Source organism: Astatotilapia calliptera, chromosome 7 (assembly GCF_900246225.1).
Source record: "Astatotilapia calliptera chromosome 7, fAstCal1.2, whole genome shotgun sequence".
Lineage (NCBI taxonomy): Eukaryota > Metazoa > Chordata > Actinopteri > Cichliformes > Cichlidae > Astatotilapia > Astatotilapia calliptera.
In genome coordinates, this window is record NC_039308.1 from 7,942,759 (window position 1) to 7,963,812 (window position 21,054).

General features: G+C 41.1%; 1 protein-coding gene across 3 annotated transcripts in view; it reads left to right on the plus strand.

The window, feature by feature from the left end:
• Nucleotides 1-1,740: 1,740 nt before the first annotated feature.
• Nucleotides 1,741-21,054, plus strand: part of slc4a5b (solute carrier family 4 member 5b) — a 62,370-nt gene continuing 43,056 nt past the window's right edge. Inside the window, exons 1-5 of one of the 3 annotated variants that reach the window (XM_026172821.1) lie at nucleotides 1,741-1,845; nucleotides 6,866-6,930; nucleotides 7,552-7,767; nucleotides 18,357-18,486; nucleotides 18,561-18,721. In XM_026172821.1, coding sequence (XP_026028606.1) covers nucleotides 1,769-1,845; nucleotides 6,866-6,930; nucleotides 7,552-7,767; nucleotides 18,357-18,486; nucleotides 18,561-18,721 — 649 coding nt within the window. In that variant the 5' untranslated portion in view covers nucleotides 1,741-1,768. Of the gene's footprint in view, nucleotides 1,846-2,871; nucleotides 3,038-6,865; nucleotides 6,931-7,551; nucleotides 7,768-16,260; nucleotides 16,589-18,356; nucleotides 18,487-18,560; nucleotides 18,722-21,054 lie in introns of those variants that run through there. The other 2 variants (XM_026172822.1, XM_026172823.1) reach the window with 2 other exon arrangements.

Sequence of the window (21,054 nt, forward strand, 5' to 3'; positions counted from 1 at the left end):
TTAAGTTAGGGCAATGAGGGTCCTGGCAGTCCCTGCATCTGTCCTGGTCCCTAGGGTATCTAAGCCTGCACCTGTAGCCACTGACAGAGGGAGGGCAGATAGGGTCCCTATTCTCATGCCATTTCACTGGGAGGGGGTGACCAAGGTCTTTCTAGCTACTTGCATTCTAATATCATAGCTTTTTCCAAGATGAGTATGGCTAGGACCCAGCTTAGCCCCACTCCTGTACCTATTCCAAGGGCAAGGGTGGTTGAGTTCCAGCTCACTTTTGCCTTTTCCTAGAGTGAGGAGGGTTAAGACCCAGCTTAATCCCAAGCCCATACCAACTCCAAAGGTGGGCCAAGTAAGATCTGGCTTAAAGTTACCTGATTCCAGAGTGAGGACAGCTAAGATCCAGTCTTCCTCAGCACCCACATCTATTCAGTGAGGAAGACTAGACCCTAACAACAGCCCCAACTGACAGAGGAAATGGATGGATATTCCCACAGTCCTAACCCAGCCTCTAGAGTCAGCTATGAGCCCAGCAGAGCTCCAGCCTCCCCCAGATCTTCCTGAGTCTGACACAATAACAAGGACTGACATGACGTGGCATGAGATAACTTGGTGTGGGGATGTGGCAACCAAGGCGTGGACCAAGAGGGGGATAATTGAACCAGAGGTGGGGGACTGGAGCGTGGCAGGTAATGTCTAGTGATCACACTGAGGAGAGAGAAGAAGGAAGAAAGGGGTTAGAGTGGCAATGGCTACTGAGTGCAGGAGATGGTGACTATAACTAAACTGACTGCTTACTTGCAGGTGGAGAGAGATGAGCTTTGAGGGGATGTGATATTAGTTCGGGTGAGCTGAATGGTACGAGAGGGCTGACCTCAGTTCCAAAGGTTCTGATAAGTGGTGGTGGCAGGAGGGCAGGCAGGTGAAGCACTGAGAGATTTCCAAGCGAGGCAGTCAATTATCTAGGAGTGCGGGAGGTGGGCTAGAGCCAGAGAAACAAGTCGAGTGAATTTCCAGGGAGCTACAGCACAAGAGAAGAAGGTTAGTAAACTTCATAACGACAAAAGCATAGGTCATAAGAGCCGGATACCAACATTGGATAGTTGACAAACTAGCCGTGAGGGGATGTCAACGTGGTATTTAAGTCTCCCGACCTGATTGTCTCAAAACCAACTCCATTTGTGGAGAACAGGTGAGGGGATGGTGGTCCTGCCCAGGAGCGGATACCAGGTGACTCAGGAGAAAAGTGGAATTTTCCAGCTACTCACCCAGACTGTGACACATAGAGGGTTTGTTTAACAGAGGAAGATTAGATGGACAGTTAAACGTACGTGGTAAATAAAACTCGACATAATCTGTATAGCAATGAAAATGAAAGCCTTGCTTTCAAGAATTTTAACATAGTAGGAGCAGTTTTAGAGAGAAATTAACCCAGTGTTTTATGTCCTCATGAAATGAAGAAGGCAATATAAACCAATTCTATAGGAGGCAGCTCTGCTTATTGGTCCCCATTAAAACAGCAAAGCAGATGCCTCTAATCCAGGGGTCGGCAACCCTAGGCACAAAGGGTTAACTAATGGCACAGCCATAGCTGGACTGGCCATCGGGCATACATGGCCCGATGATTTTTTTTTTTTGGTAACGGTTTAGACAATGAAAAGTGGTGGATTGGCCAGATGCTGGCCGGTGTGTAAAAATAACTCAGTTGTTTGGTGGTGGCATCGCGGAGCTTCCACAGATTCAGTAACATTAACAAGTGGTGGAGGCCAGCAGGTGGATGAGGGAGATCGGAGGAAGGACGAGGAGAGAGCCGAGGGGGCCGCCGGTCAGAGCGTCAGGTGAACTGAACTTCAGGTAAGAAGTTATGACCTGAAGTCTACCTGGGTCAGATATAAACCAAGTTTAGGTGGAGTTTATTTTCGTTGTGCTGACCTTTTACAGTCAGTTACATTAACTCTACTGCGTACTAGCTAGCATGACCGAGTTTCTATACAGCTGGGTGGGTGCTATGATGTTACTAATGTTGAACTTTATTTAATTCATAAGGTTAGTTAGTAGAGTTGCCAACCGTCCAGTAAAAAGATGGAATCCTCCTGCATTCAGAGAAATTATTACGAGTTTCGTGTTGAGCTGAGAGGGGACGCAGTTGGTCCCAGGCTGGCTGAGTTAATGCCAGTTAATGCAACATCGAAGCACCTGTAATCCATAGCTGTGCGTGTTCATGCAGCTTGCATTTTCACCTGCTGGACATCACTACCTGACAAGTTTAACTGTCCTCAGAACATTGCAGAGGCCTTATTGACAGTATTTGGCTCTACATATCTGTGTGAGCAGATTTTCTCTCACATGAGTGTCCTCAGGTAGCCGTCTGAATGCTGGACACTCGGAGACCTGTGTCTCTGAGTGGGAGACCAGAGATCATATTAACATGTGTGTCTCTGTATTAACAGACATGCCATATTGGCTTAGTTCATTTTTCTTATCATCCTTGTGAGGAGAACTTAAATAGCATTTGTATTTTCTGTTGTACAGTTCATTTGCTGTTATGGAGTTTTTGTTATGGATAAAAAGTGTCTTTTTTTTTGTTTCAAAATAGCTGATAACTATTCGCTGATAGCTGCCAACATCTGCAAACAAATATAATTCTAGAAAGTTGTTCTATACAGTGTGTAACTGTTAATATAGAGCGTTATTAAATTTATTGTTAATGCAATCATATGGCACACTGACCTCTGAGGAAATTTTAAATGGCACTCGCCATCAGAAAGGTTGCCTACCCCTACTCTAATCTTATTGGGTGTGCACTCGTTCAAACACACACACAAACACATACACACACTCGAGTCACATGTAATAGTCAATACTTAGATCATCTGTACATTCATTTACAGTCTGGTTGGGTGTAGTTGCAGCATTTTCCTTGACAGGCTCTATAGAGAATAGGACTGAAAAATTTTGGCATCTTGTAGTTTGTTACTCTTCCTTACAAAAGGCAATATAAATTTCTCTTCACGGGCAATCTCAGATTCAGCTTCTGTCACATCAGGTAAGAGAACATTAAAACACCATCTTTATCTAGATGGTTTTCATATTTGTCAGTGTATTTTGCTATTAAATTGATATTTTGATATTTACCTCTTTAGAATAATAAAACATTTTATATTCCATCTTAAGTAGCTTGAACATAAATTACAAATCATTTAGGGTTTAGTAGACAGCTGTCAGTTTTAAGAAGAAAGCGAAAGAATTATTGTGAATGCTTATTTGTTTTTTCTACTGCTTAGCCTTTTTTTTTAGATGATTACTTAGTTAAACTTTAAAGAAATTCAATAGAAAAAAGGAGTTAAACGGGTTGTAGAGCTTTTCTCTGTAACCTTTAAAGCTCAGTGAACATTTTAGCTATTAGCTCTAGGCTATACAGAAGTGTTTTGCTTTTGGCTCTAAGCTACCAGTAGCAAATTTCTCCTGCATCTATACAGCTGAATAAATGGATTGCATTGAAAAACAATGCATGCCAGGTTTTTGAGCATTGAAATGATAGCTCTGGTTCTGCTACATCTGCAGCAAAAGAACAAAAAAACAAATAAATCTATATGTGTTAAATCTAACGCTACAAATGCAGATTCTGTGGAAAACTGTTTTAAATTAACTCAGTCCCATATAAATCCTGTGACAAGTTGCATGTTGTCTCTGTCTATAGAATCATAAGTTTGTTATTGTACTACATAATTTGTTAAGTTAAGACTTGTAATGAGTAACTGGAAAACTCGTAAAAATCATAAAATTTGGTACTTTATTTTGCACAGCAAAAAAACATTTATTTACCTTTTACCAGTTGCTTCCCAATGGAAATTACAGTGTGAGGGTACAAACTAAAAGATTGATGGTAAGTGCAGGTTGCTTAGGATAAGTTCAACCATTGGCAACCACTGGCATGGTTGAGCTTATCTCAACCCAATGGTTCTCTCAACCATGAGCTTATCTCAAGAAAATAATGCACAGTTTTGCATTTTCAATTCATAACTGTACCCATGACTAGACAAAAGCATCAGTGAAATTAATTTGATGTAATACTGTGCAAAATAAAAAGCCTGTGTAAGAAAAATGGAATTAGAGGCTGCATGTATGAGCTGTACATGAGGTCAAGGATGCAGCAGTAGAACTTGGGGTGCCTACTTTAAATCTGGCAGAAAATATCTTAATCGGTGGCTTAACTGGAATTTCTGTGGTTATTGGTGTTCATGTATATTAAGAGTATGTGGAAACACATTTTCATTGAAATAGCCTAAATGTGTTAACATACGATCTTACCCCCAGCCGGTCACAGCAGATGGTTGCCCGTCCCTGAGCCTGGTTTTGCCAGAAATGTCTTCTTTTTAAAAGGGAGTTTCTCCTTCCCAAGTTTGCTAAAGTGCTTGCTTATAGGGGGTTGTCTGTTTGTTGGGGTTTCTCAGTATTATTGTGGGTCCTTTACCTTATAATATTAAGCACCTTGAGGCAACTGTTGTTGTGACACTATATAAATAAAATTAATTTGAACTGAATAGAGTACATGTAATTTTTGAAGACAAGCCTCTTTGAACCACACCCTAGCATTGCTATTTTCAGGGATTCTAGTCTAATCAAACCTTCAAATGTCTCTAATCAAAGCATCCCAACATGAACACAAAGTGATATTACCTTTATGAAGTAATAAAGTCAAAGTTTTTTACAACTGTTTCGTTTTTCCCAAACATGTAATCTGCTAAACAGATTCATAGTTTGGTTTAAAATTGATTCAAGGAGTAAACTCTGGCAACCATTAGCTGCTTTAAAATAATTTTGAAAGGTAGGCAAATTTGAAGCGGCAAGAACATTTCAACTCATGTTTGGCTAACGGGTGAGTGGCTTCACTACAGGAACATAACCAGGATCTCTGACAGGGAAGTGAGATAGTGTTGACAGAGGTCAAGATGAGGTTATTGTAGATCGAGTCTTGGTGTCACAAAGTAAGCTCAGGAGGAGCACTTGGTCCTCCTGGCAAACACTCAACAAAAACATATGGGTGGAGAATGGGCGAAAAGGTTGTGAACAGATAAGTCCTTTCATCTGCAAGTAACAGGGAAGATAGACTGGAGCTCAAAAGTGGCTGAAGGAGTTCACAGTCACCTAGTAAACTGAGCTCCAGAGAAAATGGTTTCTAGAACTCTGAAGAAATAACTGGAGAGATGACCAAGAATCTGGGTTAAACAAAGAAGAGCACAAATTCAAACAGGTAACAAAGAAGGCCTGGCAATCACAATGTTGGCACAATCTGGCAGAGAACTGTGACTCAGCCCAGCCTTAAAATATGCAACACTTGACTCTTCAAATCAGGACAGATGCCAAAAGGACAGCTCAAGTAGGATGACTCCAACCTGACATTTGTGTTTTAATTTGATTATGTGACAGTGATAATGCACAGATAACACAATTCAGCTATTTACTGTAACCTAATTGCAGTGTTCACCGTATGCACATATTACTAACAAGCTTGTGTGTGTGTGCATGAATCCACTCATGTGACTGTCCTTCACAGTCAGTGGTCAGGCTTCAGTAAGTAGTAAGTAATCACAAATGACATGTATTGATCAGCCTAGAAAACAGCCTAAAGCAATAGCTTTAGAAAGACAAACTTATGTCATCAGTGGAAAGAGACACCCAGTGATAGCTTCACCATGTACTAAAAGCAATGATATGTCTGGGCATCTAGGATTTTTATTTTTTATGTTTTTGTATTTTTTGCAATAATAAACTGACAGAACATTGTCAATGCACATAATGCTGAAATAATGATTAATACTTGTATGGGTTAAGTGTTTTTATATATGTAATAGGAAATGTTTTTATTAAACATTGTAATATTGTACATTGTAAATATTTTAATATGTAAGCACTTCATAGAAAACTCAATTTTGTAACATTGCAACCAAAATAGCTCATATAAATAGTTTATAAAGCTGGTAAACCAAATGTTTATTTGCCACTGATATCTGTTGTCCCACCTTTAGAGGGTAGGTGACTTATGATGATATTGTAAATAACTTGCAATCGAGAATTATTTGCAAAAAAAGTTGGGATCTTTTGCAGAGGAAATGATGAAGAGATTCATTCATAAGTTCCTACCGATCATAGCACAGAAAAGGCAATGAAGTTCAGACAATGGACTCATCTGCTAGATCTCAGTACAGAATTTGTTACTGCCTTTTACAAGATCTTACTGCAGTGACAAGTGTAGTCTGGACTGGTAGGGCTGCAGGTCTGATCCTGTGGTGTCCTCGGGATTCCCATATGCTTGTTTGCCATTCACCTTGGGACCATTTTTGATCCGAGGACACCACAAGGGTTACACAAGGTTGGCTTTTAACCTGAAGAGCTTTGAATGGTGCGCAAAACTAGCAGCCATCTGGCATTGATGGCCTGATTCTACTGGGAATTTTTCCTTCCTACTGTCGCAAAGTGCTCATAGGGGTTCACTTGTCATTTCCTCTCTAACGTTTTGCCAACAGCACCTTGAGTCCTGTGTGACCAAGCCCATTACATCTTAAAGACCTCATAGTACCACAGCATCCCAATAGAGCACTTCTCTGTAAGAGTGCAAGATTGTTGTGATTCTTGGACGTTCCAAAAGGACCATGGAAGCAGAACTTACAGGTACCAGGCCCCTCCCCACTGGATCCAGTTTCAAGTTTGGCTTTGGGAAGCAGACATGTTCTTTATAACTTCAAACTTTCAGTTTGAATAAAACGTTGATGGAAAAAAAAAACCACATAGGGAATTGCCACCTGGTGCTTTTTCTCGTGCTTCAGTATTCGTATTTCCAAGGTAATCTTCTGTCATCTTGTTTCTGTTCCAGGATGGATCACCATGAATGGCAACAGGGAAGAAGTAGGGGTCATAGGCACTATGATGATGATGATGGTGAGTAAGAAAAAACACTAACTGAAAAAAAGTTTTGCCATGCGAGAGAAAACTGAGGAAGTGCCCTGATTTTTTTTAAACTCTGAGGTCTAAGTCATCTTCAGTGATGATCCCAACCCTTGCCCTGAACTATAAACCTTTGCTTTGGAGAAACACAAAAGGTACATGCTTCCTCACCCTCTTCCTGCCACTATCCCCTGTTTCTTCTGTCACTCCAGTTACTGCTAAATGTTTCTCCAGTGTCTTCAGAAATTTGTCAAGCATAGGTGACATCCTTACCTTCTACAATTACGTTGAACATTTTATTACTTTCTAACAGATTTTGCTCTATTATCCTTGACAACATAGCTCCACTTAATTAAAAAACCCAGAAAAAACTAATTTAGGTGGTATTCCCAGACTAAATACATCTACTTGTGAACTGTGTTTCTAGGAGGGCAGAGCACAAATTGAAAAACATATACATTTCATGTATGACATCTGATTTTTAAAACCTGTTAGATGCTGCATAATGCTGAAACCAGTCAGAAGTTTTTAGAATACGTTCCCATTTTCAGAGCACCCCTCAAGCTCTGACTGCATTGATCAGATCCAAATGAAATGTTTCTCTCTCCATCTCAGAGGCCCAGCCATTCTACATCGGTGTTCCAGTTTCCCACCGGCGGAAAAGGCGCAGACATCACTCCTATGCCAGCGATGCCAACCGTGATTCAAGACATACACACTATGATCACCATAACCAGCGAGAACACTCACATCGCGGATATTATAACAAAGACGAGCACTATAATAATGAAGAGGATGGCGAAGAGTGTCGTGAGCATGCCGATCCTACAGGTTAGAAATCAAAAGTTTTTCATAAAAGTATCCATAAGTGTTAAATAAAAGTGACTGTTTGCCTTTTTACCTTGTGATTTTTTAAGATTGACATACTTAATTTACTCTGTCATCCAGTAATTATATAATAATTACAATTATTGTATAACTAATAATAACAGTAATTAAACTGCAACATATAACCACTATGCACAAAAGATCAGAAAACAAGTTCATGCAAAAGTATCACTAGGCAAGATACTGAACCCTGAGTTGCTCCACTGCATTCATCAGAGTGTGAGTGTGTGTGACTGTTGGACAGAAATTACTTTGACATAGAAATAAGTGAATGGGTGAAAGAGTCTTGTGTTTCACAGTCTGTTCATCATATCCACCAGTGTGTGAATGCGAGAGTGAATGAATAGTGGCATTGTAAAGCGCTTTGGGTGCCTTGAAAAGCGCTATATAAATCCAATCCATCATTATTATTATTATTATTATACATTCATCATATATACAGTGTGTAAAACTGAACATGTCACCATGTCTCCATTCCTGAAGAAAAACTATATTGAAGCATTTAGACAAGCCTGTGAAATACTAGGAAAATCAAACTCTTTGGATGCCAAAATACACACCAAGTTTGAAGGTCAAAACGCACTGAACATCACCCCGGAAATATTATAGTGTTCTCCTGTGAAGTCTGGAGGTTGGAAAATCATGGTAGGTATAGGGGATAACATCTCTTTCATTTGGTAAGTTTTCCTGAAGCATTTGTTAACCACTGTGTTTATTGGATGGTACAACATCATTTTCACAAATGTAATGAGATTGATTGTTTTTCTGCCTATCAAGCTGGATGGATATGCTGGCTTGCTGTAAAGGCTGAAATTCATTAGCTGTGAGCTGATACTGGGCGATCGTGGCTCAAGAGTTGGGAGTTCGCCTTGTAATCGGAAGGTTGCCGGTTCGAGCCCCAGCTTGGACAGTCTCGGTCGTTGTGTCCTTGGGCAAGACACTTCACCCGTTGCCTACTGGTGGTGGTCAGAGGGCCTGGTGGCGCCAGTGTCCGGCAGCCTCGCCTCTGTCAGTGCGCCCCAGGGTGGCTGTGGCTACAATGTAGCTTACCATCACCAGTGTGTGAATGTGTGCGTGAATGGGTGGATGACTGGATATGTAAAGCGCTTTGGGGTCCTTAGGGACTAGAAAAGCGCTATATAAATACAGGCCATTTACCATTAACATTAGAAATCATTGCACTTGGCGTTCATACATTCATTATACTGCAGTTTGTGATGTCTTTTCAACCAGTTGAGTAAGTTAGTGTAGCTTTCCGGTGCAGACAACTCTTCAGCATGCATATGATTTATTTTGGTTATTATTAATGCTAAATATGAAGTATTTTGAAGTATGGTGATCTGCTTTAAGGGGCAGGCTCTTCACCTTCGGCTATGCCAGACTTTGATTTGTCACTAATCCAGACCAGAGATGAAAAGATCAACAGGTAATGAAATCACCACCTCTTGATCAATCAGTTCTCCAGAAAATAGACCCATCTTCTGTACTACAAGAACAATGGGGCTACATGGACACTGTGTGACTCTAACTCCCATGTTCAGCATTTCTACTAATTCCTTCTGAACAAATTTTCTTTTGTGTTTAGTTTATGCCAGGATGTGTTACAAAATGTTGCTCTCTGACATTGGTATAAGGGGGAGAACACATCTGCAAAACGCTGCAGCAACATCCGCTCTCTAGGCCTGTGTGAGATTGCCATTACAATGGAGGGAGGCAAGAATGGTTTCCTCTGTGGATAGTAGAAGCTGGTTTGAACAGATTTATTACAGAGTAATTTACACAGTTCTTTTAGTGTGTGAGACATGAATAATGAGCTCTGGTCAGTCAGTATCTCTTTCAAGATGCCGACTCGGGAGATTTCCTGAAACAGTGCCTGTGCCACACTCTTTACAGAAATGGTGTGCAGCGGCACTGTTTCGGGATAGCCTTCATAATATTGTTGTGATTTGGCGCTACATAAATAAAACTGAATTGAACTGAATTGATATTGCATTCCATAATCTACCAGAAAGAAGATATATCCCTATGCACCTCGGTTAAATGACATATGAGGTCCAAGCTGATGCCCTCAAACAGAACCTCAATTAATAGTTAAGCACAAAGACACTTTTAGAATTCCCCAAATGGCTGGCCAATAAAATTGGACCATTATTTGCTCCAAAGTTTTGTCATAACCCATATGACCTCTTATCCCATATTCATAGAATAACGTCAGTGTACTTTTGATCCGTGTGTGATCAGTTTTTATCACTTAGTCAAATGATAACTATAGAAGTGTCGTCACCAAACTACTTTAGTGGGAATCTCCTGTGGACAAGATAGCTGGAGCTGACAGAGCTTCCAGAGAAGGCCCTTCTGTCTCCTCCTCCTCGGAGAACTGGGCGGCTTCCAGCCGATGTTGTGACTCCCACCACCTCCCTCAGCTGTGCTGAAAGGTGATCCTTGGGCAGGGTCACAACAACATCTAGCCTGCCCAGTCAGTGGCAGTGGACCCACTATCAGTATCTGCGAGGAGCCCCACTCGCTGATTTGGTGGTGCGAGGCCTAATTGGTCCACTACCAGCCAACGGCCATCTTCTCTAAGTTGAGAGTCACCGCCTGGGCACCGGGAGTAGTCTCAGCCTTTACTTTTTCTCAGGTCTTTCTGCTGTGGCCTGAAAGAAATCTGAGAAAGCCTGAAGATCATCTCCTTTCCCCATCAACTCTAGTGGTGTCATTGAGGAACAAGCAGAGCAACCACTCTCCAACTCCTTTATGTGGCTCTTTGACTGGACTTGTAGCTGTTCTAATTGCCAATGATGCACCACCACCTGCTCCCAATGCATGGCCACCAGCTCAACCACCATCAGGGCCAGCACCTCAATTGGCTGGGCCAGTCACAGGTCCACCATACCACAGCCCAGGTTTTGGCACCACTGTTATAAAAAGACCCACTATACACAGTTTTGAAAGGTAAGTATGTGTTTATTCATGATGCTTTTCACTTTTGTGACCTCTCTGCAGCTTCCAGCCACTTCCTTCACCTCCAAACACCAGCTCTCCCACAGGGCCCTGGCAGCTGCTGAAATAGGGAAGGCATGGTTAAAGTGATGGCTATCAGCAGTCCTGGCCAGCATTCCCTGGCACTGTCCCCTGAACCCACCGCTCCACCCCTCCACTGCAGCTGAGCCTAGTTGCTTTTACTTTGCATTTTAAAGAGAGTGTATTTTCATTTATTTTACATATCGCTCACTCATTTAATTTTGGGAAGGCTAAATTTTATTAATTTAATTAATTGGGTCGCCCTACAGCCTAGTGTGGTTGTTTTTCCACATAGTTTTCTCTCATAGTCTGTTAGTAGCAATAGGAAAAGGGTGCTTTTTCTGCATTGCGTTGTGGATTACTGCCTCAAGTGAAGGGCTTCACGGATCTCAAGGGGCTGGACAGACTGGATGCTTTAGTAGTTTTTAGCGGTAAAGAAAGTGAAGCTTGAAGCATGAAGCTTTAAATTAAATGTCAATCTAGATGATCTTCACACATCACTCTAAAGTTAGGATAATTACTGAAAAACATTGATTTGTGTCCTGGTTACCTCCTGGTGGAGATATGTACATGCATGTTTATTATCTGATTATCAGGCTTGGATAATTTGTAGAAAGTAGATGGAACTTATATGAATGCATTGAAAAAAATCATTTTGCCCTTCAAACTGTGCTGGTTTTTTTCTTTCCCCTTTTCGGCAACAAGGTATGGGGCGATCGTGGCTCAAGAGTTAGGAGTTCGCCTTGTAATCGGAAGGTTGCCGGTTCGAGCCCCGGCTCGGACAGTCTCGGTCGTTGTGTCCTTGGGCAAGACACTTCACCCGTTGCCTACTGGTGGTGGTCAGAGGGCCCGGTGGCGCCAGTGTTCGGCAGCCTCGCCTCTGTCAGTGCGCCCCAGGGTGGCTGTGGCTACAATGTAGCTTGCCATCACCTGTGTGTGAATGGGTGGATGACTGGATATGTAAAGCGCTTTGGGGTCCTTACAGACTAGTAAAAGCGCTATATAAATACAGGCCATTTACCATTTAAGGTATTTTTTCTGCTGCAGTACCATTAGTGGCCACTGTGTGCCACAAATTAACAACAAGACTCACTGGCAAACATCCACAACTTTTTTTTTTTTTGATTTTTTTACTTTTTTTGCATGTCCACATAAACAACAGAAAAACCTCAAGACCAAATTGCATGTATGAAATTGAATTTGAAAAATAACTTCTAATTTGACATTTTCACATTCATACAAACACTTTTTTCTATGCCTAATTGCTTTCTTAGTGTGTTGTTACAGTCTGCAGATAATGCAGACTAAGTTTATTGTAAAGCTGAGGACCCAAAAAAAAGCAGATGGAGTTCATCAAATGGCAAGGCATTCTGCAGCCTAACATAGCATAAAAGGTTATGTTAATTCAGGGTCACCTGATCAGCCCTAACTAAGTTTTGTCAAAAAAGAAAGTCTTAAGACAGGCTGTTTCTATTTTAAGAGTATGCGAATATGGAAGAAAGCCACCCTACATATATTTTTAACAGGCACATTGAAGGACATATCTTGGTCAAAAAATGGCTTCAAGATTCCCCACAGTGTTACTGGAGGCCTAGGTAATCCCATCCAGATCAAGCATCTGGTTAGACACCATATTTCTAAGATTTTTAGGGCCCAATACAATAAACTTAGTTTTATCTGAACTTAGAAGCAGAAAATTAGATGTCATCCACGTCTACAGGAACCCTGTAGAACTCCATAATTAATTTTAGTGTGTGAAAAGGACACTTCATTTACATGAAGAAATTGGAGTCTATTGGAAGTACATATGATTCAAACCACTGCAGCGCAGTAGCTTTAATATCTACAACAAGCTCTAATTGTTGCAATAAAATATCATGGTCAACAATGAGGTATATCAGCTCAAGCACAGAGATGAGTCCACTGTCAGAGGCCTTAATCATTTGTAACCTTATATCATATTTACGATTGAAGCATTAATTAAATTACATAGAGCTATTTTGCTTTACCTAGGCACTCAAATACATTCCATACAACGTGTCTCATTGAAACCATTCACACCCATTCAAAAAAAAACACTTTTTCTATGCTTAAGTGCTTTCTGTCTAAAATTCACACTCTGATAAACACATTGGAGAGCAACTTGGGGTTGGTATCTTGCCCGGGGAAACACAGCACTATAAATACACACAGAAGAGCAATTAGTCACAGAATCAGATGACAGAACCAATCAGCAGCTGCCAGCTCTCCAATCAGGAAGGACCTGCAGAGACTCCAAAAGGCAGAGGACACACACAGAACAAAATCTAGCCACCGTGATCCAAAATATGGCCAGGGCTGTACCATCAAGTAAAACCTTATTCTCCCACAGCGGCGCAGCAATAGCACGCAGTGGCCACTCCGGACCAAAATGGTGTTGTTTTAGTGCTTTCTATGGCTTTTTCATTGGGACTTCTGAGCCACATGGACACCATAACAAGTGGTCTTCATGTTTACTAACGGCAAATACTCCTAAATTACAAGCATCATATTCAGTTACATGGACTCACCTTATTTCGTGCCAATAGAAATGCAGCTCTGTTCAGTAAGAATCCCTGTGGTGGCTTCTGTGTCTACATCAACATGAAATGGCGCAAGAACTCTGTACTAGTTTCCAATTACTGCTCATCGCTGGTAGAGTTTATCACTGTTAGATGCAGGCCTTTTTATTTACCTTGGGAATTCACTACTGTGCTCATTACAGCAGTATACATCCCACCCAGCGCTAACACTAAAGAGGCGCTCTGCGAGCTGTATAGGGTGATCAGCAAGCTGCAGAACTCCAGCCCCAATGGACCGCTTATTATCGCTGGAGATTTCAACCATGCAAATCTCAAGTCAGTGCTTCCGAAATTTCATCATTATGTAGACTTTGTGACGAGAAAGGCAAACGCACTGGATCATGTTTACACAAATATTCCCAGTGCGTACCAAGCGAAGCCCTGCCCCCACATTGGTTACTCAGACCCCTTGTCTGTCATGCTAATTCTGGCTTACAGATTGCCCATCAAACGCTGCAAACCGGTTCTGAGACAAGTGAGAACCTGGCCTGCAGGAGCTCTCTCTGCTCTTCAGGACTGTTTTGAACACACTGACTGTGACATGTTCAGGGAGGCTGCAACACCACATCAACACATCTGTGACCAGCTACATCAGTAAGTGCATTGATGATGTCACTGTCTCCAAGACTATCCTAATATTCTCCAACCAGAAACTGTGGATGACTTCAGAGGTGCGTGAACTGCTAAATTCTTGAGACTCCGCCTTCAGAGCAGACGGCAAGGGGGTCCTAGAAACAGTGAGGGCCACACTGAGCACTGGAGCCCCTCAGGGATGTGTGCTCAGCCCACTCCTGTTCACTCTGCAGACTCACGACTGTGCAGCAAAGCACAGCTCGAACCACATCATCAAGTTCGACAAGACTGTTTTGGGTCTCATCAACAAGAATGGTGAGTCAGCATACAGAGAGGAGGTACAACAGCTAAAGGACTGATGCAGAGTCAACAACCTGTGTCTGAACATGGACAAAACAAAACAGATGATTGCTAACTTCAGTAGAGCACGGAGAGATCACTGACCACTTAACATTAATGGATCCTCTGTGGAGGTCGCAAGAGCACCAAATTCCTTGGTGTTCACCTGACGGAGAACCTCTCCTGGTCCCTAAACACCAGCTCCATAACTAAGAAGGGCCAACAGCGTTTCTACTTCCTGTGGAAGCTGAGAAAAGACTATCGAGAGTTTCCTAAGCAGCTTCATCACTGTGTGGTATGGTAACTCCACCGTATTGGATCACAAGACGGATGGTGAAAGTGAGAACAGCTGAGAAGATCATTGGAACCACTCTTCCCTCCATCACAGACACCTATTGCATCCACTGCATCTGCAAAGCCACCAGCGATGTGGAGGACCCCACACATCCCTCACACACTTTTTTACCTTGCTGCCTTCTCACAAGTGGTACCGGAGCATTCGGGCCCTCACTGCCAGACTGCGAAACAGTTTCTTCCCCCAAGCCGCCAGACTACATCAGTGACTGGTCTGACACACACACACACACACACACACACGCAAACACAAACACACACACACACACACCTCACTACCTCAAGCACTTATCTGGACATTTTCATGCACACACGCACGCACGCAAACCTTCAAACATCACGTTATGTGTTGCACAATGCTCAGTCTTTTGCACAACACACTGTAATTGTTGCACTTCTCTAATTCACTGTTGTGTCTGCAGTGTCTTATGTCTGCACTGTCTTGTGTCTGTATCATTCTGTTCTGTCTGGTGTTGCCGTGTATTTGTTTAGGTTTTTTTTAAATTTAATTTAATTTAATTTTTTTTTACAATTTTTGCACACGTGCACTTTATGTAGCCCTGTGTTGATTGTCTGTTATATGTAATATGTAGCACTATGGTCTTTAAGGAATGTTGTCTCGCTTCACTGTGTACTGTACCACTGCACATGGTTGAAATGACAGTAAAGCCACATGACTTGACTTGTCTAAAGCAAGGCACAAGGGATGAAACTAGCAGAAAATACAGAAAAAGAAAATACATAAATACATGAAAGAAACATACACACCAAATACAGACTAAACAAACCAAGAAACAACATAAGATATTTAAATTAACAAAACCTGAGAGTACATTAACTTAAAGACCCAGGAGCATGACATGTGTAGTTGAAAAAAAATGCCCTAAAATAAAAAAATCCTCAGTTCCAACCTTAAGTGGGTTATAGCAATCTGGCTAGTATTTAGAAAATAAGTAACACAGAAACATATTAGACTTTGCTGGTATTTTAACAACACAGCTAAATATATACACAGCAGTGGTGGAGGCACAAGATCTGGCCTTATCTATGCTATTAGCTAGATAATCCAAAGTTTCACCTGCATGAACAGAATTTAATTACGTAGTTGGAGTATATATGCCACAGTATGTGATGAATGTTTTTGCAGCATGGTCCTGATCCCAAGCGGCCATGAAGTCTGAAGCCTGTAAGCTGATTAGAGCTGAGGAACTTAAAACTGTGTGCGCATGCATGCATGCGTGTATTATTTGGTGTGACTGTAAGTGTGTGTGGTATGCAGATCACCTGCTCCTATCAGGATTCATAATAATGTAGAGCAAACGCAAGGTCTGAGATAGATAGGTTAAGGCACTGATGCAGTAATCGGAGACAAAAAGAAGAAGTTACGTTGGGGGCAATGTCCTTGTTTTTCTTGCATCTGAGTGTGTTTGTATTTGTGTTCAGGAGCAGAGTACTAGAAGGCTCTCTGGTGTGTATCAGCCCTCTTAAAGCCTCTGGCTCTTTGCTGATTTGGGGATTTTAGTGGAATTCTATCACAGCTTACAGAAACCTTTTTGTAGCTGCTTGACTGGTGCAGGTCTGCTCACCAAAACATTTGCAGCTAACTGAAATACCAAAAGACAAGCTGAAAAGACATATGAAAAAAGTGTGAATGTATGTCACTTGTCTCCACTCAAACAGTGTTGAGCCAAGGACAGTCAACTTAAACAAGAATAAGTTGGAGGGCTACATTTTTTTTCTGAGCGCAAAGTTTAAGGATATCTTACCCGTTACTTTTGGGATTTTGGCGTCTCTGGATTTAGTGAGCATGGAAAACTCTGGGCTCTTTTCCCCATCAATTACAACCTCCCAGTGGACATTGCCAGGCTCCCAAATAGGTAAAGTTGAATAAATGAATAAAAAAGTAATACTAAAAAAAATACCGTATTAACCTGAAATAAATAAGCACAAGCTGCAAGCTAACTACTTTTATCTTTAGTATAATAGCATTCCCTTACATTTTATATTGCTTAGATAGTGTGCACTTTCTTAGCTTTGGAGATAATACAAAGATTTTGATTATTCTGAAAGGGCATTAATGGCTGATAACATCATTGAATCAATAAAGTAGCCCATCACAACCACAAGTATGCCCCATTATTTTAAATTAAGCACAAATCATGGCAACTGAAGGAACAAGATTCTATTTTAAGATTTTAACAAATTCAGAATTCTGAGTAGATTTATTACAACCTCATTATGTAGTATTTAGAACTAAAAGAAAACATTTACACCTATTCAACTATGTTCATGAAGACTATGATACAAAGAGCTAATGTTTATCTAAAGTTTTAGTTATTTGTTTTGTGATTTATGAATCGAAATTTTCTTTATCTATGATTTTTGTCTGTTAAGTCAGCTTCTGGCTTGAGGGTATTTGTCCTTTTGTCCAGTGGTCCAAATTGATCTTTAACATTGCAATCATAATTCACCATGACCAACCTCTGTGGAGTTATACTGGCTGTTAGAGATTAACATAATCAAATCTCTAATGTGGCCCGACCAATAGTGATAGAACTCAGTAATGGAAACTTCTGTTGGTTGCACCGTGGAACATTTTATTGTATTTTCATTATACACCACACTGTAACACAGATTACATAATTTTAATAAAAAGATAACTGAAATGATCAACATCACTGTCGCAAAAGATCTGTGAAACTTGTGCTTATAATAGGAACTTCTCAGATTTATCACTTTGTATGAGTTATTGATTTTTGACTATTTTTTTACTTCTTTGTAAGGAGGAATAAACGAAGACCAGTGCCCCCACCCCCACCACGCACCGCCCACACACCCACACACCCACACACAAACGGTGGGATGCAAATGAGTAGTGCCTCTAGGCTAAGGATGTTAATAGAGATTGATCTGTTCAGGGTAAAATTAGAAAATAGTGCACATTACTCTCAAATAGTCATTAGAGAACTGACTCATGTGTTTTGCTTTTTGAGATAACTGATGGGGATTGTTTATATAACATATAATTATTTACAGTTAAAAGAAAAGAAAAAAGGAAGTGCTATAAGAATCTAAAGTCCTCATCAGAATCTAGCAAACCTACAGCCAATTCAGATTGAATACCAGCCCTAGTATGTTTATTTTATATTATATATATATATATATATATATATATATATATTCTATTCTCTGTGGCAGTGAACCAACACCTGAAGCAAGATATTTAACCCCTGGATGGTGTTGTAATCAATTGGGAGCTTCCAATACTCAGGAAAATACTGGATTTAAATCCTCCAGAAGCAGAAAAAAACTCCCTTAAAACTCCTTTAAAAACATGATGACAACAGAAAAAAATGAGAATTTAATGAAAATATTGTTCCCAATTCTGTTCATCTGGATGTAGCGTTTTCAGTGGGAGAAATGTTTCATCACTCATCCAAGTGACTTCTTCACTCCCTGAAGTCGCATGAAAATATTGTTGTTATGTATTTATGTAATGTTATGTAATTTGCCTAGACACACCCTTCAATGGAAATTTTATATAATTTCTGTATATGATGAACATAAATCCATCTTAAACTGGCTGACTGGGATATACTGGATATCTGAAGCTAACTTTGTCTCTTGTTTGACCTCTGTTTGTAGTGTCCCCTGCTGCTGAAAGGCTGCGCCACATACTGGGAGAGGATGATAGCACTCCAACACCAACAATATTCACTGAGATGGATACATTACAGCAGGAGGGTGGTGAATTAGAGTGGAAAGAGTCTGCAAGGTACACACACACACAGTAAGGTAACAATTTCTTGAATTCGGGAATTAAAACTTAATTTTCCCTCCTTGTTGTAGATGGGTGAAGTTTGAGGAGAAGGTGGAGGAGGGAGGAGAAAGATGGAGCAAGCCTCATGTTTCCACACTCACCCTCCATAGTCTGTTTGAGCTGAGAACCTGCCTGCAGACAGGAAGTATTCTGCTCGACCTAGAAGGCTACTCACTGCCACAGATCGTGGGTGAGTCATACAGAATATAAAAATCTATATAGATATATAGATTTAATTTGTTGATATTCTAAAAATATTCTTATTTTATTCTTGATAATCCCATATTGTTTAACTAATCTGTCAGAAAACTCTTTTCCTTCGATTATATGTTCCAAGTATTTCATTCGTTTCTCAGAATCAGCACCAGAATACTTGATTAATCCCTAAGGAAATTTACAACTCCAAACTGGGAAGTTTATCATATTATTGTTCTGTAGTATATCAGGATTGTTCCAAATATGTGTACGTTCCCATGGTATTAGTGAAGACTCATTTAATTTAATTCACTCTAGAAAGATTGGCACCTAGTTCAGTCTTTTATTCCGTGATTGCAGATGCCGTGCAGCGCGTCCGCCTCCGCTGCAGCAGCTCTGCAGACCTTGCCCCGACACATACCCCTATGCCCGACTGAGGCCGGGTAGCCATCTGCCCAAACGCGCAGAACCCCACCACAAGCTGGCGTCTGGTGGAGATGGGTGACATTCTCAGAGATTTGACCGACTGAGTCCCATAGCGAGGCTTTTACTGCAGCAAGTGATTCCACTTCCTGATGGCTGAATTTCAAAGATTCCCTCAGGGATTTAAATTCTCGGTGTAAAATCTCCATTAAGGACAACCTTGCGTTGAAGCGGGACAATCGCTTATCGATTTAATTCAGGATGTTGGCAAAGTCTTTGCCGGCCAGCGATGTTGTACCAGGGGGTCAGCTGGGTGACTTGGAGGATGGCATCTCATTCTTGGTTAGGGAAGATGTGCTCTGGGCCTTGGAGATCTTGGAGAGTGTTCAAATTCTCATTGACGTCCTCCAGCGTATTGGAAATAATTAAGCAGATATGGATAGTTATTTGTCAAAGGTTTGGTATACTTTGGTATAAATGAAGGTTAAAAAATGCTTGTTTAATTCTGAGCTACCACTCAGTTCTGACCTACCATTCTATTTTTTCTGCCAAGTCTCTGGAAGTCTCACTTACAGTATTTCCTTTCTGTCACTTACTTTTACGTCACTTCTGTCACTTACCTCTCCTTCCGTCACTCCATTTTTTGTCTTCATCCATTTGATGGACAAGGATGTTTTTCTTATATGTTTTCTTTCTTATCTTATCCTGGCTTAATTCCAGTTTCTTCAAGGCTCTGCCTGTTCAGAGCCTAACCACAGTTCAGAAGTCTGGTGTATTCCTTGGCCATTTGGGCTCCTGGTAGCTAAAATTAGAAGGGACGCAACTTCTTGATTCCCCTTTTCATTTTCATGAAAATGCCCTATACTGCTGGGGCACTGACAATACAAAATACCAGTCGGCTGTACTGATATAGGCCTTGGTGAGTGTTTATCACCAGATATTTCCTGGATGTCTCTTCTATTTCCATCTGAAGGTAAGTCTGGGTGAGATCAATTTTTTGTGTTTGCCACCTGCCACCGCTGTGAATATGACTTCTATCCGCTGAAGTGGGTACTTACAGCACAAGGTACAGGACATGCCTTGTGAAATCTTGGTTATGCGGTGTCCTCCAGTATATAATATTTTTCAGAGTGCCAATTCCTTCTTTGAACATCTGAGCGTGTTTTATTAAGTATCTGTTTCAGTCTTTGAGCCACAGAATGTACACTGCCAATCTCATTGACTTAATTTATTTCAAGTTGAGTTGGATGTGTTTCAACCAGTCATGCCCAAATAATGGCACACCTCATTGCCAGTTTGTTATGTTCTCTTATATAACTTAACAATGTAGTTTGCCATCACCAGTGTGTGAATGTGTGTGTGAATGGGTGGATGACTGAACGTGTAAAGCGCTTTGGGGTCCTTAGGGACTAAATAAAGCGCTATACAAATACAGGCCATTTACCATTTTACCATTTAACTACTTAGACACATTGCAAACCTTTTAGGCAAATGTGACTTGCTTTATTAAACATGTTGTGGAATTGCATAAGCAGATCATCTGCACATGCACCACATTTGGTATTGTTCTGCGAAGAACAATGTGTTGCTATTGCTAAATACATAACACACTGTATTCCTCCTTTTGAAGGCTGATGTGCAGATATCCTCTCTGACCCACAGACATCATGACCCATGCCTCTGAAGCCATTATTTCACAACCCCTGAGGTGGCAGCCTGGCGGGCCTCTAGGATGACCTTCTGCTGCTCCTACATCAGTTTCCGATGCACCCCCGTGTTTATATATCCCAATTTCTTGGCTGGTGCCTCCCTTGATGTGGGTTTGGAAGGCTTTGCTTCTTTATCTCGAGGTTTTGTCTCTGTAGCAGTGATTTCCCCAGCTGGATTTTTGGGTTGACATCCGGT